We start from the raw sequence: 26,774 nt of genomic DNA on the forward strand, positions 1-26,774 counted from the left end.
AGTATCTAATATAATATATGTATAATGATCAAAATATAACTTTTTATTATTGACAGTGCTTCATATATTATTAGTCAAAATTCAGCGTTAACATATATAACGATCAAATTAGGACACATAGCTTTACGAAAGTTAGAGAATGACTAATTACATACTATTTCCAAACCGGTCTAAAAATAGAAATATGACATAGGAGTATTAGATATAATCGGAAATGTACAAGATAAATAAGACACACAATAATAGAATAAAGGATCTTTGCACGAAACCTAAAGAAAAAGAAAATAAGTCACATGTGACATGCCAATAAGAAAACAGAGTGCCAAAGAACTTTTTCAAAATATCCCATCTCTATTTTTTTTTAAAAAAAATTGGCATCTTGAATGACAATGACAAAAAACATTCAATATGCCTGAATGGCTGAATGAACCTTTGTTCTTACCATTTATACTGAATAATTCAGCTGTTTTTCTGACTACAAAAAAAAAGGGAATTTTACAATTTTCGCCCTTAATTAATCCACCAAACAAAATGAAAAACAACCTTCCCTTGATAAACAAAAATTCACAAAAATTTGGTTCTTCCCACCTTTTAAGAAAAACAAGAATTTGTTTCTTCAACCAGCTGTTTTCCTCAAAAATCTGCATAAAATTACAAAAATATACAGCTATTTATATTATTAACATGAGAATCAAGAACATGAAAATGTTCCCAAGAAATACAAATATACAATACAAAAGACAAAATAAATTGAAAGTTTCTAAGAAATTTGAGTTTTTCATACCATCATCCTTCTTCTTCAACCCTCTTACAAAGAGTACCATTATAATTAAGAATGCCACACCAGCCGTTACTCCTACTATTATAGCAACAGTTTTTCCGGTAGTTTGCCCTGACCCTACAACCAAAAATTACATGCAAAACTGTTTTTAATATACTCTAAATTTGAACATTTTAACATTTTATAACACCCAACAAACGATAGTTATTTTGTCACATCAATACTACGAAGTATCAATTTAAAACTATTTTAGAAAATATATTTAATTCGAGTATGCAAAGTCCGTTGTCACATCAATACTATCAATTTAAAACAACTTCGGAAAATACTACTATCTGATTAAGAAAACTAAGCATTCATTATACCAATCGACATATGTTTTTGTTATAAACTTCCTTTTTTTTCTTTTTGGAAACATATTTAATGCTTACATACAATCCGATCATCCTTATTTTTGTTTCACAATCCGATGTAGATATGCTAAAACAAAATATCACCCTTTAAAAAAATTTATTGAATATCCACAATAAATTCCACACATGCCCACACTTCAAAGTCACAATCCCAATTAATAAAAGGTAAAGTGGGGAAGGAAGTAATAATAAAGATAAAGTTAAAGGGATAACTTGCACTAAAAGCTTAGCAAAATCGAACACAAACTCATCAACCTTGTACATGCCACATTTACAAGCAATAATCAAAAGAAACCCAAAAAAAATTAATAAAACATCCCAAAATTCAAGGTAATTTTAGATTTGAAATGGCCACCCCAACAAAAAGACTAAACAATGAATGAAATCCAATTAATGATTTTTCTAGTCCATCATGTCATTTCATAAATAAAACTCACACTCCTAATTATTAACAAACAAATCCTACCAAAATCCTAAAATATAATAAAATGGTCAACAAACAAATCACCCCCCATTCCCCCACAACCCCACCCCAAACCAATAATCACGTCGATAGTGTAATTTAAACTAGTAACGTCGAATTAAAAAGATAGTGTAATTTGAACTAGTAATGCGAAAACTACCTGAGCCGCCTCTGGACCAAGACGACGTAGACGATTTAGGAACCCCATTAGGATAATAATTATAGCTAATGAAACACTTATGCAAGTAAACTTGTCCAGCCAATGAACTCCCACATTCAATTTGAGCCTTTTGAACAGCAGCCTTAACACATTGAGTACAATCAGTACTACTAAGATCACCTTGACATTGTCCTAAAGCATAAACAGCTTGATAATTAGTTGTATAAAACCCATTACTCCCACTACTTGCAACACCATTCTCCATTACAGTTAACGCGCTATCTCGCTTCATTTCGAACCCGGCACCAGCAACATTGGTGCGGCTACAATCCTTGAACAACATTTGCATACCAGAAATCTGGGTGAATCCAGAAACTTCATATAACATGTAACAGCCTAACAATTGTACTCTTGCTGCGGTTACTTTACCACATAATTGGTCTGATAATTGAGGGAGTTTGCTAACACAATTGTAGCAATCTGCATTGCTTAAATCACCTCTACATTGAAATAACCCAGAAATTGATGATTGTGAACCACCTGTAGTTGATTTGTAGAACTTGGATCTTGAAGATTGTTGAAGAAGAGAAGAAAATAAGGAAGAAAGGGATTGAGCATAACTTCCAGATGGATCTGAAATGGGTTGTCTAGAACAGCCTTTGTAAACCAGAGTAGTGTAATCAGGGGCAGATTTGGAAAACTGGGTTTGGTATAAAATGGTGAAAATTAGCAGAATAAGAATGAATGAATAATAACCCATTTTCTTTTATGTAAATTGTTCTGGGTATTAATGGTTAAATCATGTATAATTTGTTGAAGATCTTAGGTTTTGGAAGGAAAATGGGAAGTGGGTTTTTGGTAAAAAAGCTGAAATTTGAAGATTTTGGTGTGTTTTTTCATGAGAAAAATGAAGAGGGTATGAGTGAATTTGGTTTGATTTTTCTGGGTTGTGAGTGAAATTTGGGGGATAGTGTAAAATTGAGTACAACTTTTGAGATGAGAGAAATAGGAGAGGTGGAGCGGCGTTTCTCTCTTTGTCTAAAAAAACAGTGCAAATTTTGCTAGTGGCAAAAAAATGTAAATGAAAATGAAAATGAAAATGAAATAAAGAGAATAGTACAAGTACTATAAATATTAATAAAATTGAGTATAAAATTCAATCTTGTACAGTCCATTGGCATTGTTCTTTAATTGGAAGTAGTACTTGTATGCTCTTTATTTACTTCAAAAACTTAAAAAAGAGATTGAATAATTGAGTACATTTATAATGGTTGCTTGTTATAAATCACTTTCATATTCTCCCCACTTCATTTATACTTGTGTAAGAGCTTAGAAGGATACATAGAAGTATGGTTTACCGTATTCCATTTAGGGTTTGTTCTCTTACGTTGAAATTCAGTTCAGTTCAGCTCCTAATTTCCTTCTCTTATAAAATATTCAGTTCAATTCAGTTCAGTTCAGTTCAATTCAGCTGAGTTCAGTCAATGAGAACAGGCCTTAGAATCTCATGGTATTAGGATGGTTATGAACAGGGGTGAAGCAAGACTTGGCTGAGGAAGGTGGGCGATCTACTAAGCGCGATTGAGGAGGGGTCAATCTAATATGTATTCATGCTACTTCAATAAGCACAAGTAGCATGTAGCACTAGTAAGGTGAAACACCATAGGGGTCATGGCCTTATTAGGCCTCAACTAAGCTTTGTCCATGGTTATGAAGAGCCGATATTGTAATGAGGTCGTAGAAAAAAGTCACTTAAGCTAACCACCCAGTCTTTAATTACTGGATTTGTGAGCAATATGTATGAGATTGTATGTCTTTTTGTTTGATGCAATATTTTATCATTTTATGGCTATTAGTTATTTTTTTAAGAACTTGTGAGTTAAAGTGAAAGGTCTTGTTAAGTTAGCACTTGTCACATGTCAAATCCGTCTAACATTGCAGATTAAACTTTTGGGAGCAAGGGTAAAGGGTAAGAGAATCTTCATCTCCAAAGAACCCACAAAGGGATTTAATTATGTAAATCATCTATTTAGGAGGCTAAATTCTTACCAAAAAGTCAAGTCCTCTTAGTATATCAACGAACTCTTAAAACTACTTCATTCTTCTCATATACGGATATTAGTATAACAAATAATACTCCATAATTAGTATTTCTTTTATTTTTCAATCAATGAGTTCAGGACACTATTATTATTCGGTTCCTATAACCATTACAAACCATAATATGAGGAACTTTTTAATGATATGATATTGAGACATAAACCATTATGTATGTCTCCCTAACAACAATGGTCTCAGTTAACTTTTAAAGCTCCTCCCTATTTTGATTATTAAGTAATTTGTAGAAGATACAATAATGCAAAAGATATAAGTTTAAACTATGCTTACTAAATATGAACTCTGTATTATTCCTTTTGTTTTCAAATTAAATTCCGTAGTAATAAAATCTTGAGCAGAATAGCATCATTCATGCATGTATGACATTAATTATATTCCCCTCTCAATATACTTTTATAATGTTACATGCACATGCATCCAGACAACATAATAGTACTCTTAATAACATTAATTAATTTGCAAGTACCATTAATTATTGAAGCAAGGATATGCTTCTTTTATTTTTTTATTTTTTTTTGAAACAAAGGATATGCTTCTTTTCAGTCAAAATGAATGACAAAATCTAGTTTACTATTTGAAGAGGTTAAGAACAAAAGATGGTTAGATTAATCTGTATAAAGATTAATAAAATATTAGATGTTGTAGTCTTTGAAAAAAATACAGACATACCTAGGTAAAATTATAATATAAGATTAGTCAATATTGTATGTATATTGGTAAATGAAATATTCTTAGAGTTGGGAAGTTGTGGGGTGAAACAAGACAAAGAATCTCATTTTTGTGAGTTGGGGTGGAAAAAGTGTGTAAAACAGAAAGTTTTGACCCAGAGTACAGAGCACTTCAAACGGGGTTTGAATCTCAACATTATTAATGAGTAATTTTTTTTTATTTTTTTTAATGAATGTTGTTACCAAAATTCAAAAGTAGAGCTAGAAAACGTTGATTTTAATAATTCGACCTAAATTTTGAATATAATTTGACTCAATTAATAAAATGTTTCAACTTTCAATACATTTATAATCGAAATTTATAATGTCGAATAATAGAATTGATTCTATGCAACTTTCGACAATGACATTCAATACTTAACAAATAACACTAATATGTACATAGGTGGAAACACAAATATAGGAATATATATTAACAAATTTTTTGAGTTAACTTTGCAGTCATTCTTTATTTCTATAGAGAAATAAACCTCGCTACAAGGTTTATTTTGATTCGTGTGATATACTTGTGTTTTTGTTGTTGTTTAAGAAGGTAAGTTTATGTTAAAATAATAATAATTAATAAAAAATAGGTTAAAATCTTGGTATATGCATGTCAAAATCTTAGATTAAGCTTGCAGCCGGTATAATGATCAAATTATGCTTAATTATTTAACCAATAGAAAAATTCATGGTCATTTGTAAATTAAAGATCGATTATTAAGAAATATACCTAGCTATTACTCATTTATGGGAAAAATATATTAACAAATAATAATAATTCACTGAGGTCGAGAAAACAAAAATCCTATGAAAATGGATAAATTCAAGGTATGGTTAACCCTAAAGAATAAGTGATATATGCCTCCTCTATTGATTTCACCATTGAAAATGAACTTTCCCCTATTTGTGAACTTTCAACCTCTATTAATGATCAAGATAGAAGCTGACAACTTGCCAATTTCTCTGGTTAACAGGGTAAATGTTAAAATTTCATAAAGACCCCTAATTTATAGCACAAAATATCAAAATTGCCCTACGATAAACTATCCAACTTTCTCATGAATATAAAATTGGATTTTCTCCAATCATTAAAAAAAACCCCTACCCTATAAAATCATGTTCACTTCACCTTATAAACAATAATATTTAGTAAAAATAATTTAAATTCAGCAAAATAAGTCCAGTTCAGTAAAAATCAGTAACTTTAAATTAGTAAAAATAAGTTTAATTCAGTAAAAATCAGCAAAAATAAATTCAATTCAACAAAAATAAGTTTAGTTTAGTAAAAATAAATTCAGTTTAGTAAAAACAATTCAGTTCAATAAAAATCAGCAACTTTAAAAAAGAAATATAAAAAAAAAATCAGTAAAAATAATTTCAATTAAACAAAAATAATTTAAATTTAATAAAAATAATTTAAATTTAATAAAAATAATTTCTATTTCACAAAAAAAAAAAAAAAAAAATAAAAAATAAAAAAATGAAGTGACAAGTGAGGGGCCTAATTTGGTAAATTGATATTCTTCCCATATTCCCACCACCGACTCATTTAAAACATCTATCACAAGTTCACAACAAATCTACTGCCTTTTTGCGGTGGTGCATCCGTCTTTGCCGTCTTCTATTTATTCACTGCCTTTTATATTTCTCTTGGAATTGCTTGCCCTTTTTTTTTTCGTCGAATTTCGAATTTTAGGGTTAGGGTTTGACCGTTTGATGATCGAATTCTGAGAAAACTTCGATTTTTCTTGAAGATCATCAAACCTTTTATTAATTATTGATTCAATTCAATCAATAATGTATGCATTGAAGGAGAAAGTGAGTGAGAAATTATCTCGTCTTTTGGCTGATTCTCCGTCTCCACCATCTCCTCAATTGCAAGAATCTCCAAAGGTACTTTGATTTTGGGCTTTTTATTTGAATTTTGTAAGCTTATTTAAGCTTCAATTTAAGCTTATTTGATGAGATCTACACAATGTAGGGTTCGTGATGCTAGATTTTGTTTGTTAATCATGATTTTAGTTTAAAAAGAGGAATTTTTATTGTTAAATTTGTGATGTTTCAGCTGATATTGCTTGTAATTATGGTTCTTAATCGTCGATTTTCAATGTGATGAAGATTCAAATTAGTCCAAGCTGAAATTTTTGCGATCATAGAAAATTGTGAATTTTATTTAACCTGAATTTCGTTTGTTTTTTGCATAGTTTGTAAAGATTTGCAACTTTAATTTGTAATGTGCACTTACCTATAAGCTATAAAGCAATTGGGTACATGTTGAATTATACTGGAATTCGAGCAGTATAATATTACGATGATTGTCAAATCTAGAATTCGGAATGCTGGAGTAGTGGACTAGTGGAGTGTATATGATCCTTCTCTTGCAATTAAGCTAAGGATGAGTCTCGCGTCTTGATTAGTCCTTTTGCTAGAGTACTTGATTGATTAGGATCCAAACCTTCAACCCTGGCTCAAGTAGTAGTAGTAATAGTAGTGTAATTTTCATCCTAATGCTGAATGTAAGATATGGGGAATGTGCAGGTCAATTCATACTCCATGGGAGCAAAAACTTTGTCATCGTTCTTTACCTACATTCATCCTTTAGCTGCCAAACAAAAGACTCAGGGTGATTTGAAGTCATTGCAATCATCTCCCACAAGATGGAAAAGTAGTAGTTTTTCTCGGCGAATTCAAAACATGGAAAATCAGGCAGAACTCATTCCACAAGATGAATGTAGAGAATCAACTATCTCTCATAATGAGCATGAGAGCCCTGTTTCTACTAGAAGTAGTTGTGTGCCAGAATTCTTTGAGGATGCAATTGAGCCTCCGAGCCCTTGGAAGCTTATGCCTAATTTGACAGACGATTCTTCATATGTTGATGTGGGATTATATGAGTTTCTTGAGGCATCCCTTCCTAACATTGTGAAGGGTTGTCAATGGGTATTGCTATACAGGTAACTGCTTTTTCTACTGCTTCCCTTAATGATCTTCATCAACTGCTTCAATGCTTTTCACTAATTTTATCATAGTTTCTTTTGGCTTCTTTCAACTGAAGGGCAGTACTTTAAAACATGGTACATCTCTACGTACTCTTATACGGAAAAGTGCTGATCTTCCAGGTCCTGGCTTATTGGTAAGGATGACTTGTAAATTAGTCATGGAGATACATTTTATCACTTTGTTGGATAATGACTGATGGAAACTGCTGTTCATCTTCCAGATTGTTGGAGATAGAAAGGGGGCTGTATTTGGTGGGCTCCTTGATTGTCCTCTTAAGCCATGCCCTAAGAGGAAATATCAAGTGCGTTGATCTCAGCAATGTTTACTTCTTTTTCTCTGCGATTTAATTTTTGAATTACCACTCTAATGTTAAATTTGACAGGGAACAAACCACGCATTTGTTTTTACCACTAAATTCGGTGAACCAAGGCTGTTTAGAGCAACAGGTAAAGCTTATTTTTCTTGACCTTGTGTAAGCTGTTAGGTTGAAAGTGTTTGTAAATATCAACGAGAAAATGGTCAATGTACTTTCGGTGTTAATGGACTGTAAGGTTGGGGTTAAGGGTGTATAAATGTCTCCACAAGGGCAGAAAAGCTTATGTCATGAAGCTTTACTGTCATTTGCTATGTGTAAATGTAAACATCACTTGTCTGCTACCTTTACATGCCATTTTGCCAATACTTAAAGCTGTAAAAGCTTCTCAGCAGTGAATGCTTATGACATGTCTTTCATTTTATTATAGGTGCCAATCGATACTACTATTTGTGCTTGAATGACTTCTTAGCATTTGGTGGGGGAGGCAACTTTGCTTTGTCATTGGATGAAGATTTGTAAGTCTTGTTTTTTGTTTTTTTTTTTTTTTTTCCCTTCCAATAATCTATGAGAATGACTCATATACTGTTTTTGAAGGCTAATTATACTTATATATCTGTTTATTTTGTTTATCAGATTGGCTGGAAGTAGTGGGCCATGCCAGACTTTTGGGAACACATGCTTAGCTCATGATCCAGAGTTCGAATTGAAAAATGTTGAGGTACTTTTCTTTTCCTTATCTTTGAGATATCAGCGGTCACTAAATTTATTTACTTTTTTGCTTCATGTTTTGGGTAACCAACTGTCAGAGTCCACCATAATTGCTGTTCTCCAGTTAATTTCTGGGGTGAAAGTTTCTGCAGTTTGCATAACTTATTTACTTGCTGAAATTCTGAAGCCTGAGCTATTGAGTATTTTCACTTAAGAAAACCCCATAAGCTGTATATTTGTTGCCATTCATTGGTCATATTGAAATTGGAATAATCAGTTCAAGACACATCTTAAATAGGGCTGGCAAATGGATCATGTCGGGTCGGGTTCGTGTTCGGGTCAGCTGATTTCGGGTCAGCTACCCCTCAACCCGAACGTGATCCATTTAAGGTTTCGGGTTGAGAACCCCAACCTGAACCTGATATTTTCGGGTTCGGGTCAACCCGAAAGTAACCTGAATTGACCTGATTTTTTATCTGGGTTTAAATCAGGTCATTTTGACCTGAAATGACCTGATAGTAGCCGGGTTTGGGTCAACCCGAATATAACCTGATTTTTAAATTAAGTTATTTAGCAAGTCTAATTAAAGATTAGATACAAAAATATAGTATACTAAATAAATAACAAATCAGAATTCAAAAGCAATCAATGTTTTTGATTTTTTTTTACAAACTTTATACAACATAGTTCTCAAATAATGTACAATGTTGAAGCAAGCTGAAGCAAGTTGAAGCAGAGACTTGAAGCAAGCTGAAGCAGAGGCTATGTTTGTGGCGTGTAAGGATCCAAATCTGATAAAAACAATTTAAGCAAACATCAATAATAAAGTACTCAATCCCAACAATACAATAATATAACAAACACAAACATCAATTAAAATAAAAAATACAATACCATATAATTAAATTATGGTTTGAATAACAACTAAAACAACAAACAACATCAAAATTAGGCTTTGAATAGCAAAGAAAAACAACAACAACAGACATGCAAGATTCGTATTTAAACAACCAAAAAATCGTATAAAAGCAAAATTCAAAATAGCAATTACCTTGAAGGTTGAAGTGGTGAATCTTTAAACACTTAAATTATGAAGGAGAGGAAGATCTAAGGATGGGAAGAACCGAGAATAATTTATTTGGAATGGAGGTTTCAACTTTCAAGAGTTTAGAGTTGAAGAGAGAGAGAGAGAGAGAGAGAGAGAGAGAGAGAGAGAGAGAGAGAGAGAGAGAGAGAGCCTAAACGGCTGATTGTGTGAGGAGGAGGCATTAAGGATTTTAGGGTTTTAGATACTAGTTACATATTTGGGCTTGGGCTGAATTTTAATCCATCAGGTTTGTTTGGTTTTTTTTTTTTTTTTTTTTTAATTTTTTTTTTTATACCGTATAATGTTCGAGTTTATCAGGTCGGGTTCAGGTTGACCCGACCTGATTTTGACTTGAAATTTATTTCGGGTTAAGTGGGTCGTTTTCGGGTTGAGATTTTCAACCTTAACCTAACCCATTTAATTTCGGGTTCGGGTTCGTGTCGACTCATTTAAGTTTTCGGGTCGAAAAACTCAACCCTAACCCACTTTTTTCTGGTCGGGTTTTCGGGTCGGGTCAATTTTTGCCAGCCCTAATCTTAAAGCTACATAAAGTTGTTAGAATTTTAGTTGTACATTGTATGGCCCTGTTTAGTAAAAAGTTGATAGCTTATAGCCGAAGCTGATTGTATTAGCTGATTTTGACTAGCCGATTGAATTAGCTGATTTGACTAGCTGATTATATTAGCTGATTATATAAAAGTGTTTGGTAAACTTTTGTTAGCTTATAGCTGATTGAGTATATAAAATTACCAATAAGGACATAGATATATTTTAGTGCAAAGAATGAAGTAATACTGCAATAATAATTATTATTTTTTTAAAATATGTGGAATAATAATAGTTAATCAAGCAAGTCTACAATATTATGCGGCTAAGTATGAACCCAATTACCCAAACCTCCCAATTAAGCCCATTAGATGAATTCTACTTGTATTTAACTATTTACAAAGCAGGGGATATAAAAAGTCAAAACCATTCTAAATGGCCGCACACCGCACATTTTAGACCTCACACCTCAGCCATTTTCTTCCTCTTTTCATTTTTCATTTTTATTTTTCTTTTTACTTTTTTTGAAGGATCTTCCTTTCATATATTCCAACCTCTTGATCTTCCTTTCAAACTTTATCATTTAAATCATGGAAGCTTGACATGCAATAGAAATCAGAGGTAGGAGAAGCGATTTAATATTTGATAATTTGATGATATTGTTCTGTTTTTTATAAAAACAGAGTACATGCATATAAATTATAATTATATTGATGGAAATTATTCTTCAATACTGTGTTATTTATTCTAGAATTTATTGGATTTTTTATTTTTATTTTTGAAGGAAGAATTTATTTATGGATTAATGGTATATTAATTTATTCATTCACTAGTCAATTTAATTCGTTAAATTATAAAATATGGGTATGAATGTAATTTTAGCAATAGATACAAATCATCACTTTTGAAAACGCTGGTATAAGGAGCTTTTTCTAAATCAGCGGATTGTGCTCAATCAGCTCTTCCAACCCACCGATTACCAAACACCTCAAATTAGCGGATTGATTGGTCAAACCTCTAATTTGCCATCAATCAGCTAAAAGCTGTCCAATCCGCCTGTTACCAAACACAGCCTATATATTCTGTGTAGTCAGTACTCTGATAGTCTAAAATAGAAACTGGCTAGTTGTGAAGAACAGAAAAATGTGAGCAGATCTAGTATTTAAAGCTGTGTTAGCTCTGTTGCTGCAGGACTGTAACTTATTGAGGGCATTTGATGAGATATTTTATGCATGAACAGATATTGCAGACATAGTCAGATTAGATGTTATTATGCTGTTGTTAGAAATTGACTGATAAATAGAATAATGCAAATTTGCAAGGGATCATACCTGCTTTGAATAGCTCATACAAGCAGCTTATATTGATTTACTTTTGCCTTTTCCTACCCTCCCCTCCCCTCTTCTTCTCTGAGTACGCTTTAAATTATCAGTTAATATACTTGCTGTGGACTATTCTGGAGAGTGTAGTAAATAAATATTTTAAAAAAAAAATAATGAAAAAAAAGGAAGAGAGAAGATTTTGGTGTGTGCCACCTTATTATCAAGAGCTTGAAGGTTTTATTTAATTAATTTTTTTAATTTAATTTTTTTGGGAACAAATTGGGAATTCCAGAGATTCAGGTTTAATAGTACAAAAACCAATATAAGGAGGAAGAAAAAGATTATACAATGCAAGTGTAATTTTGGGGGTTGTTGCATTTTGAAGTTCTGGTTGTATTTTGCGCTCATATTCTCTTGGTGGATTTTATAGCTTATCTTTACTCGGTCTTTGTTGTATCTTCTGATGGTTTTTGATTGGGATTTTGTGGGTTTGACTGCTTGAGTCACCTGAGTAGGAGGTTAAAGGACCAATTTAAGTCCCGTACATGATTTAGCTTGCGCTGGTTATTACCAGCAAGGATTCTAAGGAATTTTAAACTTAGTTCAATTTTGAGACATTAGAACAACTGAATTTTTAATGTAGGACTAGCCATTGTTGATAACTACTACAACATCTTTTACTTCTGGTGTAGATCTAACATTAAAGATTTGCTTTTAGTTTTTACATCCTGATGATATGGATTGACAAGTTAACTATCATGAGCTAGATCAAGAATTAACTTTGTATTTTTTGGTTTAAAATACATGAGTGGAGGAGATCTTGGAATCAATTTCAGTTAGATTATTGACTTTATTTCAATCTCTTAAGTCTTAAAAGAAATCTTTGGTTTTTTTTTGCTGAATTTGTTCTTTCTACCCTGTCTGCAGCTGTGGGGTTTCATCCATTCATCTCGATACCTTACTTGATATGAAACTGATGGAGAATTGGTGTAGTGGATATCTGCGTTAATTCAATTATTTGTTATCGAGGATCATCATCACATTTTATTGGTTATTTATACTCACTAATCTATGTTTTTTTAAGGGTGTATATATTGTACAACAGTGTATGCTTCTATTACTTTCTATTTATACCCAGGTTATTTTGGGAGGCGATAAGCCGATGCGATAGTACTCCACTGATTAGAATGAAAGTCAATATACCTTCAAAATCCTCTCGAGATAAAAATTAAGCCTATTTATTTATCAAAAAAAGTTATTTGGATTATTTTATTCAGTTCCAGGGTTTCAAATAGACTAGTTTTGCAAGTTCTTTGAATTATTTTAGAGTTGTCAATTCGGGTAAACGGGTCAGGTAAGAGTGGCTCGGGTCAACTCGGGTTGGGTCAATTCAGACTAATTCCATAACCTATACGGGTCGGGTTTGGGTTGGGTCATGCTTGAGTCGGGTCATACTTCTTATCGGGTTTGTGTCGAGTTTAGGTTGGGTTACATTCGGGTCGGGTAAACAATAGGTCAGGTTTAATTCGAGTTTTCACGGGTTAAAATGGGTTAGGGTAATTCTCGGGTTCGAGTCGGGTTCAGTTCAAGTCAATAATTTGCGGGTCAGAATCAGGTCGGGTCATTCTTGGGTTTGAGTCGGGTTCGGTTCAAGTCAATAATTTGCGGGTTATAATTAGGTTGGGTCATTTCCAAGTCGGGTCACTCTTGGATTCAAGTCGGGTTATGTTCAAGTCAATAATTTGCAAGTTACAATTAGGTTGGGTCATTTCCAAGTCAGGTCATATTCGGGTTCAACTAACTATAAATAGATAATTATCATTTTTATCAAGCTAATTATTTCCTTTGAATATAATATATATGACAATATAATAGGGAACTATAATCTATAATTTAGGAAGATAATTATCTCCTTTAACCATACAACAAATATATACTATATTTAACTCTTAAATTTGAAGATGATGTTCCTTTATTTTGTTGGCCTGGATCGACTTGGTCTCCCAAGACAAAATGTTTTGGTCAACATTAATAAGGTGGTCTAAATTGCATTTAAGGTGATTTGAAATCAGGTCAGGGACAATTTGGGTTGAATTTAAGTCGGGTCAATAACAAGTCGTGTTAATTTCGAGTCGGGTTAGTATAGATCGGGTTGAATTTTTGGGTTGGGTAAGTAATAGATATGGTAAAATTCGGATCGAATCAATAACATTTGGGTCAGGTCAATAAAAAGTCGGGTTCATTTAAGGTCAGGTTTGTAACAGGTTGGGTTAAATTCGGGTCAGGTTACGAATGGGTCGGGTTGAATTCAGGTCAGGTTAGTAACAAGTCGGGCTAAATTCGGGTTTTGAAGGGTTAAAACAGGTTTGGGTCAATTTCGGTTCAAGTCGGGTTCGGTGCAAGTTAATTAAATTGACCGTTGTAAATCGGTAAATCAATGTAAGTTGTAAACCGGAAAATTAACCGTTTAAAAGCAAATTGAATGGTTCCACACACACTATTGGACTCCCGAAGGATATTAGGAACCGTGGTAAACATTTCGGCAATTTTTATTTTCGGGTGAAAAAAAGTCAAAAAATTCAAAAATTGAATGCTAATATCCACGTTTTTTGAGTAATTTTGGAGGTTTTGAGGCACGGTGTCGAAAAGCCTTTAGATTTTAGGGGTTACATATCGGAGTCATATAATGTGGTTTGGAACCGTATATGATCATTATATATTTATATGTTGTCATAAATGTTCGTGGTAGGCTTGAATTAATGAAATCGGTGCAAGTTTTAAACCGGTAAATTGGTCGTTTAAAGGCAAATTGGATAGTTCTACCCACCCAATTGGACCCCCAAAGGGTATTAGGGTAATGGTAAACATTTTGGCAATTTTTATTTGGAAAAATACACTTTAATAATCCCAACTATTGGCGATTTACCTAGAATAATCCCAACTAAAGTTTATTTTCTAACAGTCCCAACTTTGCCTCTTATTTTCTTCCAGCGGTCCCAATGACCGGTAACCTATTGAATAGGTAATTTTTTTTAAATTTTTTTTTATAAATGCCACGTGTCAACACGTGATTAGTTTAGAATTTAAAAAAATTAGAAAATTAAATAAAATCAGAAACTTCAAAAAAAAAATCAGAAAATTGAAAAAATAAAATTAATAACAAAATCAAATATTAAAAAAAAATGGACAAAAAAAAGAAAATTAGCGGAAATTTTTTTTTTTTTAAAAAAAAAACAGAAAATAAAAATACAATTAGAAAATTCATTTAAAAATCAGAAAATTAAAAAAAAAAAAACAGAAAGTTAAAAAAATAAGAAAATTAGAAAAAAAAAACAACAAAAATCCCAAAACCCTCCCAGCCACCCTCCCTCCCCTTTCCCCGCCGGCGGCCAACCCCCAAAATATCCCGAAATGGCTGGCCGACACCCACCCATATCGGAAAACACTCGACCGACCCAAAACCACCCTCCGAAACTACTTCTCGCTATTCCCCGACCCCTAAAACCACCCCCTCTCACTTCCCCGACCATCAAAACAGCCCCTCCTCCTTTCCCTTACCGCCGATTTTGACGGTGGGGGAAAGGAGGTGGGGTTGTTTCGAGGGTCGGAGAAGAGGAGATGGTGGTTATGGGGGTCAGGGAATAGTGAGGGGAGGTGGTTTCGGGGGTATTTTGGGCCGACCGGATAGTTTCCGAGTTAGGCGCGGGTGTCGGCCGGCCATTTTGGATGTTTAAGGTGTTGGCCGCCGACGGGGGAAGGGGAGGGAGGGTGGCTGGCTAGGGTTACGGGGTGGTGGGAGGGGTGGCTGGGTGGGTTTTGGGTGTTTTTTTTTTTTTGTTTCTTTAATTTTTTTTATAAATATTTTCAAATTTCTATTTTTTTCTATATTTTATTTTATTTTTTTTCAATTTTCTGATTATTTTTGTATTTTCTAATTTTTTTATTTTTTTTGATTTTTTTTTATTTTGGACCAATCGTGTGTTGACATGTGGCATGTGACCTGTTGTAACAGGTTGTTGACCCATAGTTGACCGGTTGAGACCGTTGGAAGAAAATAAGAGGCAAAGTTGGGACTGTTAGAAAATAATCCTTAGTTGGGATTATTCTAAGTAAATCGCCAATAGTTGGGATTATTAAAGTGCATTTTTCCTTTTTATTTTCGGGCGAAAAAAGTTAAAAAATTCCTAAATTGAAGGCTAATATTCACGTTTTTTGAGAAATTTCGAAGGTTTCGAGGCCAAGTGTCGAAAAGAAATGAGATTTTATTGGATACATCTCGGGGACATATAATGACGTTTGAAACCATAAATGACCATTATATGTTGTCATAAATGTTCGTGGTATGCTTGAGCTAATGAAATAAGTGCAAGTTGTAAATCGGTAAATTGGCCGTTTAAATGCAAATTGGATGGTCCCACCCACCTAATTGGACTACCGGAGGGTATTAGGAACCATGGTAAACATTTCGACAATTTTTATTTTCGGGCAAAATAAAGTCTTAAAATTCCAAAATTGAAGGCTAATATCCACGTTTTTTGAGAAATTTTTGAGATTTCGGGACCTGGTGTCGAAAAGCTTTGAGATATTAGGGGATACATCTCGGGGTCATATAATACTGTTTTAAACCATAAATGATCATTTTATGTTGTCATAAATGTTAGTGGTAAGCTTGAGTTAATAAAATTGGTGCAAGTTGTAAACCGGTAAAATCACCATTTTAAGGCAAATTGGATGGTTCCACCCACCCAATTAGACTCCCGGAAGGTATTAGGTACTATGGTAAAGATTTCGGCAATTTTATTGACAAGCGGAAAAAAAAGTCGAAAAAATTCCAAAATTGAAGGCTAATATCCACGCTTTTTGAGTAATTTTGGATGTTCCAGGGCACGGTGTCGAAAAGCCTTTAGAATTAGGGGATACTTCTCGGGGTCATATAATGCCGTTTGGAACCGTATATGATCATTATATGTTGTCATAAATGTTTGTGGTAGGCTTGAGTTAATGAAATCAGTGCAAGTTGTAAACCGGTAAATTAATCGTTTAAAGGCAAATTGGATAATTCTACCCACCCAATTGGACAACCAAAGGGTATCAGAGACCATGGTAAACATTTCGGCAATTTTTTTTTTCGGGCGAAAAAAAGTTAGAAATTTTCTAAATTGAAGGATAATATCCACGCTTTTTGAGAAATTTCGAATGTTTCGAGACCAGGTGTCGAAAAGAAATGAGATTTTATTGGATACATCTCGGGGACATATAATGACGTTTGAAACCATAAATGACCATTATTATGTTGTCATAAATGTTCGTAGTAGGCTTGACTTAATGAAATAAGTGCTAGTTGTAAACCGGTAAATTGGCCGTTTAAATGCAAATTGGATGGTTCCACCCACCTAATTGGACTACTGGAGGGTATTAAGAACCATGGTAAACATTTCGACAATTTTTATTTTCGGGCGAAAAAAAAAGTAAAAAAATTCCAAAATTAAAGGCTAATATCCACGTTTTTTGAGAAATTTTTGAGATTTCGGGACCAGGTGTCGAAAAGCTTTGATATTTTAGGGGATACATCTCGGGGTCATATAATACTATTTTAAACCATAAATGATCATTTTATGTTGTCATAAATGTTCGTGGTAAGCTTGAGTTAATGAAATCGGTGCAAGTTGTAAACCAGTAAATTCACCATTTTAAGGCAAATTGGATGGTTCTACCCACCTAATTGAACGCCCGGAGGGTATTAGGTACCATGGTAAGCATTTCGGCAATTTATTTTTTTACAGGCAAAAAAAAGTCAAAATTTCCAAAATTGAAGGCTAATATCCACGATTTTCGAGAAATTTTAAAGGTTTCGAAGCACAGTGTTGAAAATCCTTAAGATTTTAAGAGATGCATCTCGGGGTCATATTACGTCGTTTGGAACCGTATATGATCATTATATGTTGTCATAAATGTTCATGGTAGGCTTGAGTTAATGAAATCGGTGCAAGTTGTAAACCGGTAAATTGGTCGTTTAAAGGCAAATTGGATGGTTCCACCCACCCAATTGGACCCCCAAAGGGTATTAGGGACAATGTAAACATTTCGACAATTTTTATTTTCGGTCGAAAAAAAGTCAAAAAATTCCAAAATTGAAGACATTAATCCACGCTTTTTGAGAAAATTTTGAGATTTCGGGACCCGGTGTCGAAAAGTTTTGAGATTTTTTGGGATACATCTCGGGGTCATATAATACTGTTTTAAACCATAAATGATCATTTTATGTTGTCATAAATGTTCGTTGTAAGCTTGAGTTAATAAAATCCATGCAAGTTGTAAACCGGTAAATTCACCATTTTAAGGAAAATTGGATGGTTCCACCCACCTAATTAGACTTCCGGAGGGTATTAAGGACAATGGAAAACATTTCGGCAATTTTTATTTACATGCGAAAAAATTCAAAAATTCCAAAATTGAAGGTTAATATCCACGCTTTTTGAGTAATTTTAGAGGTTTTGGGGTATGGTGTCGAAAAACCTTTATTTTTAGGGGATACATCTCGAGGTCATATAATGTCGTTTGGAACCGAATATGATCATTATATGTTGTCATAAATGTTTGTGGTAGACTTGAATTAATGAAACCGGGGCAAATTGTAAACTGGTAATTAGCCGTTTAAAGGCAAATATGATGGTTCACCCGACCAATCGGCCTCTTAAAGGGTATTAGAGACCATGGTAAAAATTTCGGCAATTTTTATTTTCGGGCGAAAAAAATTCAAAAAATTACAAAATTAAAGTCTAATATCTATGTTTGTTGAGAAATTTTGGAGATTTCAAGACCCGGTGTTGAAAAGCTTTGAAATTCTAGGATTACACTTTGGGGTCATATAATGCCATTTGGAGCCATGTATGATCATTATATGTTGTCATAAATGTTCGTAATAAGCTTGAGTTAATGAAATCGGTGCAAGTTGTAAACCGATAAATAGGCCGTTTAAAGGCAAATTGGATGGTTCCACCAACACAATTGGATTCCACCAACACAATTGGACTCTTGGAGGGTATTAGGGATCATGGTAAACATTTCGGCAAATTTTATTTACGGGCGAAAACAAGTTAAAAATGTCAAAAATTGAAGACTAATATCCACGCTTTTTGAGAAATTTTGGAGTCATCGGGGCCCGGTGGCTAAAAGTCTTGGAATTCTAGAGAATATATCTCGGGGCCATATAATGTTGTTTGGAACCATATGTTATCATTATTTGTTATCATAAATGTTTGTTGTAGGCTTGAGTTAATGAAATCGGTACAAGTTGTAAACCGGTAAATTGGTCGTTTAAAGGCAAATTGGAAGGTTCCACCCACCCAATTGAACCCCAAAGGGTATTAGGGACCATAGTAGACATTTCGGCAATTTTTATTTCCTGGCGTAAAAAAGTCAAAAATTCCTAAATTGAAGGCTAATATCCACGCTTTTTTGAGAGATTTCGAAGGTTTCGAGGCCAGGTGTCGAAAATAAATGAGATTTTATTAGACACATCTCGGGAACATAAAATGACGTTTGAAACCATAAACGACAATTATATGTTGTCATAAATGTTCGTGGTATGTAGGGTTGAGTTAATGAAATAAGTGCAAGTTATAAACCGGTAAATTGACCGTTTAAATGCAAATCGGAGGATTCCACCCACCTAACTGGACTACCGGAGGGTATAAGGAACCATGGTAAACATTTCGGCAATTTTTATTTTCGGGTGAAAAAAAGTCAAAAAATTCCAAAATTGAAGGCTAATATCCACGCTTTTTGAGAAATTTTATAGGTTTCGGGACCTGGTGTCAAAAAGTTTTGAGATTTTAGAGGATACATCTCAGTGTCATATAATACTATTTGAAACCATAAATGATCATTTTATGTTGTCATAAATGTTTGGGTAAGCTTGAGTTAATGAAATAGCGCGGTGCAAGTTGTAAATCGGTAAATTCACCATTTAAAGGCAAATTGGAGGGTTCCACTCTCATAATTGGACTTCCGGAGGGTATTAGGGACTATGGTAAGCATTTCGGTAATTTTTATTTACAGGCGAAAAAAGTCAAAAAATTCCAAAATTTAAGGCTAATATTCCACTTTTTGAGAAATTTTAGAGGTTTCGAGGCACGATGTCCAAAATGCTTAAGATTTTAGGGGATACATCTCGGGGTCATATAATGTCGTTTGGAACCGTATATGATCATTATATGTTGTCATAAATGTTTGTGGTAGGCTTGAGTTAATGAAATCGGTGCAACTTGTAAACCTGAAAATTGGTCGTTTAAAGGCAAATTGGATGGTTCCACCCATCCAACAGGACTCACAGAGGGTATTAGGAACTATGGTTAACATTTCGGCAATTTTTATTTCCGGGCAAAAAAAAGTCAAAAAATTCCAAAAGTGAAGATTAATATCCACGCTTTTTGAGAAATTTTTGAGATTTCGGGACCTGGTGTTGAAAAGCTTTGATATTTTAGGGGGTACATCTCGGGGTCATATAATACTGTTTTAAACCATAAATGATCATTTTATGTTGTCATAATGTTCGTGGTAGGCTTGAGTTAATGAAATAAGTGCAAGTTGTAAACCGGTAAATTGGTCGTTTAAATGCAAATTGGATAGATGGTTCCACCCATCTAATTGGACTACCGGAGGGTATTAGGAATTATGGTAAACATTTCAGCAATTTTTATTTTCGAGCGAAAAAAGTCCAAAAAATCAAAAATTGAAGGCTAATATCCACGTTTTTTGAGAAATTTTTGAGGTTTTGGGACCCGGTATCGAAAAGCCTTGTGATTTTAGGGGATTCATCTCGTAGTCATATAATGCCGTTTGGAATCTTATATGATCATTATATGTTGTCATAAATGTCCGTGGTAGGCTTGAATTAATGAAATCGGTGCAAGTTGTAAATTGGTAAATTGGCCGTTTAAAGGCAAATTGGATGATTCCACACAACCAATTGGACTCCCAGAGGGTATTAGGAACCATGGTTAATATTTCGGCAATTTTTATTTCCGGGCAAAAAAATTCTAAAAATTCCAAAATTGAAGGCTAATATCCACACTTTTTGAGAAATTTTAGAGGTTTCGGAGCCCGGTGTCAAAAACTCTTGAAATTGTAGGGAATATATCTCGGGGTCATATAATTTTATTTGGAACCATATATGATCATTATTTATTGTTATAAATGTTCGTGGTATGCTTGAGTTAATGAAATTGGTGCAAGTTGTAAACCGGTAAATTATTCGTTTAAAGGCAAATTGGATGGTTCCACCCGCCCAATTGGACTCTCGGCGGGTATTAGGGACCATGGTAAACATTTCAACAATTTTTATTTCCGGGCGAAAAAAAGTAAAAAAATTCCAAAATTGAAATCCACGCTTTTTGAGAAATTTGGGATGTTTTCGAGACCTAGTGTTGAAAAGTTTTGAGATTTTTGGGAATACATCTCGGGGTCATATAATGCCGTTTGGAACCATATATGATCAATATATGTTGTCATAAATGTATGTAGTAGGATTGAGTAATTAAATTGGTGCAAGTTGTAAATCGGTAAATTGGCCGTTTAAAGACAAATAGAATGGTTTCACCCATCCAATTGGTCTCACAGAGGGTATTCGGAACCATGGTAAAAAAAAGTAAAAAAAAATTCAAAATTAAAGTCTAATATCCATGCTTTTTGAGAAATTTCATTTAGTTTTAGGTTTAAAATAGTACAGCTTTGATATTGATGCGTGAAGGATAAATATAATTGAAATGATGTTGAAAGTAGAGAGAAGGAAAAAAAAATAGGGAAATTCTCTTTGGTAGACCTCTAATAATAAACATTCTCAATGGTAAAATGCAAAAAAAGTTAATATCCTTGGTAAACTATGTTTTAAAAAGTTAAGTCAATGGTAACCTTAATCAATGTAATTAGGCATTTCTTAACCATGGTTAACCATTCTAAGTAAAAAAAAGTTGTGATGCCTAAAATACCCCCATTCTAAAATTAATTAAAAAAATAAAAAATAAAAATCACCACCCTGCCACCCCCTTCCCCACCATCCTGCCACCATTCCCTCTCCCTCTCCCCCTCCTCTGGTCGCAGCTCCCCTCCCCCAGCCCCTATTCCCTAACTTTCCCATTCCCGCCGGCAACCTTTATCCCCTACCCTTACACCCCAAGTACCCAACCCCGACACCCAACCCCGATTACCCAACCCCCACCCCGACACCCCAAGTACCCAACCCCTTCGACCAGCCTTCCCCATCTTCTCTCCTTTCTCGCACCTCACCACCATTGAAAACGATGATAAAAAATTCAAACTAAATTTGTGATTTTCTGGTAATCGAAACCCTAATTCCTCACAATTGAATAAGAAATTATGTGAATTACAGGTAATTGAAATTAATTTGATGTTTGTTGAAGCAAAAGGTGTCGCTAGTGGGGATTTAGGGTTTCGGGAAAGAGTGTGGGTGGGGGCTGGTGGTGTCGAGGGTAGGGGAAAGGGGAGGGGGGATGAAGTCGGCGGTAGGGGAGGAGGTTGTGCGCCGGTTGGTTAGGGGGAAAGGGACGCCGACGGTTTTCAGGCAGTGGGGGAGGGGGGTTGCGTGCAGGGGAGGGATAGAGGTGGTGGTGGCGGGGTGGTGGGGAGGTGGTTCTTAACCATGGTTAACCATAGTTATGCTTAAAATGCTAATTATCTTGCTAAATGTTACTATTGACTTAACTTTTTAAAACATAGTTTACCAAGGATATTAACTTTTTTTTTGCATTTTACCACTGAGAATGTTTATTATTAGAGGTCTAGCAAAGAGAATTTCCCTATTTTTTTTTCCTTTCAAATCAAGGGGATTGAATGAAGATGCATACACGACATAAATAGACTTGACTAAATAAGATAAATCCAGGGAGGAAGTTAGCAAAGCGTTGACCAAGTTAATTAAAAATGACAAAGGGGAAGAAATTGACGAACCCAAAAATTGAATGTGAGGGATGTGTTGAATATAGGGCCAGTCATCTCCAGGTGGATCCTTTTTGCATCTTCTCTTCAAGCTTTCTGAACTGCCATGAAGGCGAAGTGTTGTGAGTGAAGTGAGTTTGGGCATCCACTTTGGGATTACTTCCAGTTCTCTGCATTTGTGAAATTGTAGGGTTTGGAGGGCGGGAAAGAATTGCATCCAATCGGGCAGATCCACGTCCACCTCCTCATTGACCCTCTGTAGAATCAGGGTATTAACACAATGAAAATACTCCGACGGCAGCGAATTTAGCCATGCCATGTTGTCTATATCAAGACTATGTAATTTGGGATTTACAATCTCATAACAGGATGTAGATGCGGAGGAGGATGCTGGAGCAACTTCATCTCTTTTCTTATTCATTATTTGCAGCCCTTCGTTGAATTTCTCTAATTTTAGCTCTTCCAAACCGGGACATGACGGAAGACTTGTCAACTCCGGGCAATCGTGTATTGTCAATGTCTGCAATTTGGAAAAACATGGTAGTAATTGCTGTGATTGGAGGTTGTTGTCTTCCACCCGCCCTACTACCCCTCTCTTCCATCCTTTCAACTTTGGCAGACTTGATAACGTAACTTCTTCAAGGGAGGGAAAGAATGATAGTTCCTTGTCACAGCTTCCCAACCCAGACATTGGCATCGTTGTATTGGAATTTGCCCATGAAGAATCATCTACTCCTATGTACTCCAGCTTTTCTAAACCATTAAGATGAATGTCTTTCAGATGACATAACTTTCCCATGCATGGCAGACACTCCAACTCATTACAAGTATAAAGCGTAAGACTAACCATATTTTGAACAAGGGTTAACCAACCTGGCATTTTTACACCATTGTAACACCACACAGTTAATTCCTTCAGATTAGAATGTGGCTGCAAATCTTCCATCAAACTTAACTCTTCATCCTTTCCTCCATCATCTTCCATCAAACTTAAATCTTCCACCTCGTGTTCGAATATAACACTTAAATGATTGAGATGTTCTTTATTCCTCATGTATAATCCTTCTCTCTTATCACCATCTTCCTTAACAATATTCCTTTCTCTTTTGGGCCACCAGATCTGAATGTTAAGACTACCTTTGAGTTTATTAAGAGCCTTCAAGTCATCCAGGCTATCAAACCATTGTTTCCAACTTGAACTAATCCCTCCTCCACCCACCATAAAATGACTTAGCCAATGAAGGCTACTCAACTTACCCATGCCCTCAGGCATATATGTAAGATTATCACATAACGTAACATCCAAGAGCCTCAGCTTAACTAGTCTACTCAAATCTTTTGGCAACTCTCTCAAACTCCAACATTTCCTTAACATTAAGGTTTGCAGATTATAGAGTTTTGTAAATGACTTGGGAAGCACTTCCAAACCTCCATTATTTGAGAGATCCAAATACCTCAAATGCAACAATTCACCTATGCAGCCCGGTAAACTTTTAATTCCTAACGACCTCAAATCCAACGCCCTTAGGAGCTTACAATTTGCAACTAATGCATCCACCGGAAACTGAGTATCTTTTTCAACAAAATTATAATTAAGAAGATAAGAACGAATACGAGACTTACCGAACAAAGAGTAATTGCCACGTTCCCTCATAGTCTCAAGTCTCTCAACTAATAGATGGCGAACCTTTGTATCCAAGTTGCCTCTAATGGTATCTGTTGCATGGAAAATCTCCTTCCCTGAGACATCTAGAGCAATATCATGCATGAGATCGTGTGTCTTACATGAGATCTCATCATCATAATTTTTTTGGATATCTTGGAAAAAGCATCTTCTCGACAAAATTGAAAAATACTCCTCACAAGCATCTTCTATACTTTGACCTTTATCCAATGGAACAACATAGCCTTGTGCCATCCAAAGGCTTTTCAACATCTCCTTTTCCATTTCAAAATCCTTTGGAAACAGTGCGCAATAAGCGAAGCAACTCTTTAATGGAGCTTCAAGATGATGAAAGCTCAACTTCAATATGGGCAGAATGTCATTGTCGCTCTGCCTAATGTTGGCTAATCCTTTCTCTTGAACTAACTTCCACTTGCCCCTGTCTTGACCATACAAGAAACTCCCTACCACTTTTATAGCAAGCGGAACTCCAGCACATCCATCAACAACCTTTCTGCCAATCTTGACCAGCTCATCAGGAGGATTTAATGACTGATTTGATGTAAAAGCTGATTGTTGAAACAAGCTCCATGAATTTTCCTCGGATAAGCCTTGTAGCTTATGCACTTCACCACCTACAATTTCTGCAGTTTTATGTGAGCGTGTAGTCACCATGATCCAACTTCCCTTTTGACCTCCAATCAAGTATTTTACCAATTCACGCCATTGAATTTGCTTCTCAGTCCATACATCATCTAAAACAAGGAAGTATCTCTTGCCTGCTAGGTTCTCTCGAAGTTGGCTTTGCACCTGCTCCAAGGTGGAGCCTTCGCGTTCAAGAATCTTGCAAAGCACTTGTTTTACATCAAGCTCTTTCTGATCTTGATCAGCGACACAAGTCCACTTTCTCCATGAAAATGCACTTGTAACCCTTGGATCGTTGAACACAAGCTAAGCAAGAGCAGTTTTTCCCAACCCTCCAAGACCCACAACAGAAAGGAATGACACGTTGTGACGTTGATAATCAGAAGGATGAAGCAACATTCCAACGATCTTCTCCAAGTCATCCCCTCTTCCAACGATATCGACTTGATTCACATAAGAACAGGTATCAGGCCTTCTATTCCTGATAGGCTGAGGATCATGCTTAAAGCTGAACTGCTTGTAGGTAGCAATAGCATCCAGCTTCTTCTTGATCTTCTTAACCCCATGACTCATTCTGTAAGCCACGCTAACTGGGTTGTTGGAAAGCGTAAAGAAACTCCGTAATTTTTCAGAGACTCTACCATCATCCTCCAGGAGTTGCTTCTGCTGCGCAAGAGTGACAAACTTATCGAACAGATCATCGGCTTCATAAACAGCATCCATAATCTTGTCGATTTGAACCTTGTCTTGACTGGAGAGGAGGTCCTGCTCGATCTCAGCGGCATCGCGGAGCACAGAATGAAGATATTCGACAGTGCCTTGGAGGTCATCAAGTTGGGATTTGTATTCAAAGATTGAGCGGATATCTTTAAGTTGCGGACATTGCAGGGCTGCTAAAAGAGTTTGAACAGCAGAGAAAGCTAAACCTGCACCTTCCATTGTTTGGTGAAGCAGACAAAGGAGGCAAGAAGAGTATGAAATTATTGGAGAGAGAATGAAGAAGAGTGAGAGGAATGAATTGAATGAGCACTTGAGGAGCTAACTACTTTGTTTTATATAAATTTGTATGGTTGATATTTCCTGTTTTCTTATCCATACACACCATAAAAAATTGCTCATAATTAATGTGGAAAACTTCGTATGGATTTTTTGGTGCCTTTGTGAAGAAATGCATGTTGAATAAAAAACAAAAAATTGAAAGAATTTGCTTCAAAAATACAGAATTTATTTGTTGGAAAGAATAGTCAGAAATTTTGAACCTGTAGGAACTGGTAACTGAATAAGTTTGATCGAGTTCTTAGACGTTAATTTAATCAGCAGGTTTGGTCCTTTTATCATGGCAAAATCAGCTAGTAGTCATACTATATTATCTACAAGTATTTAGAACAATAGGATTGGTTTCATTAATTTAAAAACGTGTAGCTTTGAGTTATAATTGATTCATATCGTACAATAATTTTATTTGCAATGGTATTTGGCTGGTAAATGAATGATCTTAGCACAGCTAGTTGCCTTCCTATCTTGTACTGTAGATAAGTCCTACTATTTGCTCCATATCTTGTAATGTAGCTAATGGATTCTTCTTATTCATGTACAACTTGGGCCAATCAATTTGCTTTTATGTATTAACCAGTAGATAGCTGGTGTCCAACGAATGTACATACAATAAAACCTTTAATAAAGTAGGTAGTGATGTAGAATAGTCATAAATTATTTCCATCCAATTTATTTCTATCTTTCTTGATATTTCCCTCTTCATCATTAAATTAATTGAGTAACAACGAGACTGAAATAAATGCAGAATTGTGTGAATTTTCCATGCCGAAGGTCCATTTATAGTTAAGTGAATAAAACATGTCTAAATCAATATTGAAAACCATCCTAAA

General features: G+C 34.8%; 3 protein-coding genes across 3 annotated transcripts; 1 reads left to right on the top strand and 2 right to left on the bottom strand.

The window, feature by feature from the left end:
* Positions 1-535: 535 nt before the first annotated feature.
* Positions 536-2,837, bottom strand: LOC145564554 (plasmodesmata-located protein 3-like). Its single transcript, XM_081624834.1, has 3 exons — positions 1,818-2,837; positions 785-898; positions 536-641 (listed from the first exon to the last, which is right to left on the bottom strand). Exons 1-3 carry the CDS (start codon positions 2,575-2,577, stop codon positions 634-636), a joined length of 882 nt encoding a protein of 293 aa, XP_081480960.1. The 5' UTR covers positions 2,578-2,837; the 3' UTR covers positions 536-633.
* Positions 2,838-6,221: 3,384 nt separating this feature from the next.
* Positions 6,222-12,782, top strand: LOC145564555 (uncharacterized). The gene is made up of 8 exons (XM_081624835.1): positions 6,222-6,538; positions 7,184-7,599; positions 7,706-7,778; positions 7,866-7,946; positions 8,028-8,091; positions 8,389-8,476; positions 8,595-8,679; positions 12,552-12,782. The coding sequence occupies exons 1-8, from the start codon at positions 6,443-6,445 to the stop codon at positions 12,588-12,590; spliced, it is 942 nt and encodes a 313-aa protein (XP_081480961.1). The 5' UTR covers positions 6,222-6,442; the 3' UTR covers positions 12,591-12,782.
* Positions 12,783-22,633: 9,851 nt separating this feature from the next.
* LOC145565683 (putative disease resistance protein RGA1) lies at positions 22,634-25,827 on the bottom strand. Its single transcript, XM_081625605.1, has 3 exons — positions 25,220-25,827; positions 22,947-25,174; positions 22,634-22,821 (listed from the first exon to the last, which is right to left on the bottom strand). Exons 1-3 carry the CDS (start codon positions 25,825-25,827, stop codon positions 22,634-22,636), a joined length of 3,024 nt encoding a protein of 1,007 aa, XP_081481731.1.
* Between the last annotated feature and the right edge of the window lie 947 nt (positions 25,828-26,774).

The sequence above is a fragment of the Chenopodium album genome, chromosome 10 (assembly GCF_948465745.1).
Source record: "Chenopodium album chromosome 10, dcCheAlbu1.1, whole genome shotgun sequence".
NCBI classification, from domain to species: Eukaryota; Viridiplantae; Streptophyta; class Magnoliopsida; order Caryophyllales; family Amaranthaceae; genus Chenopodium; species Chenopodium album.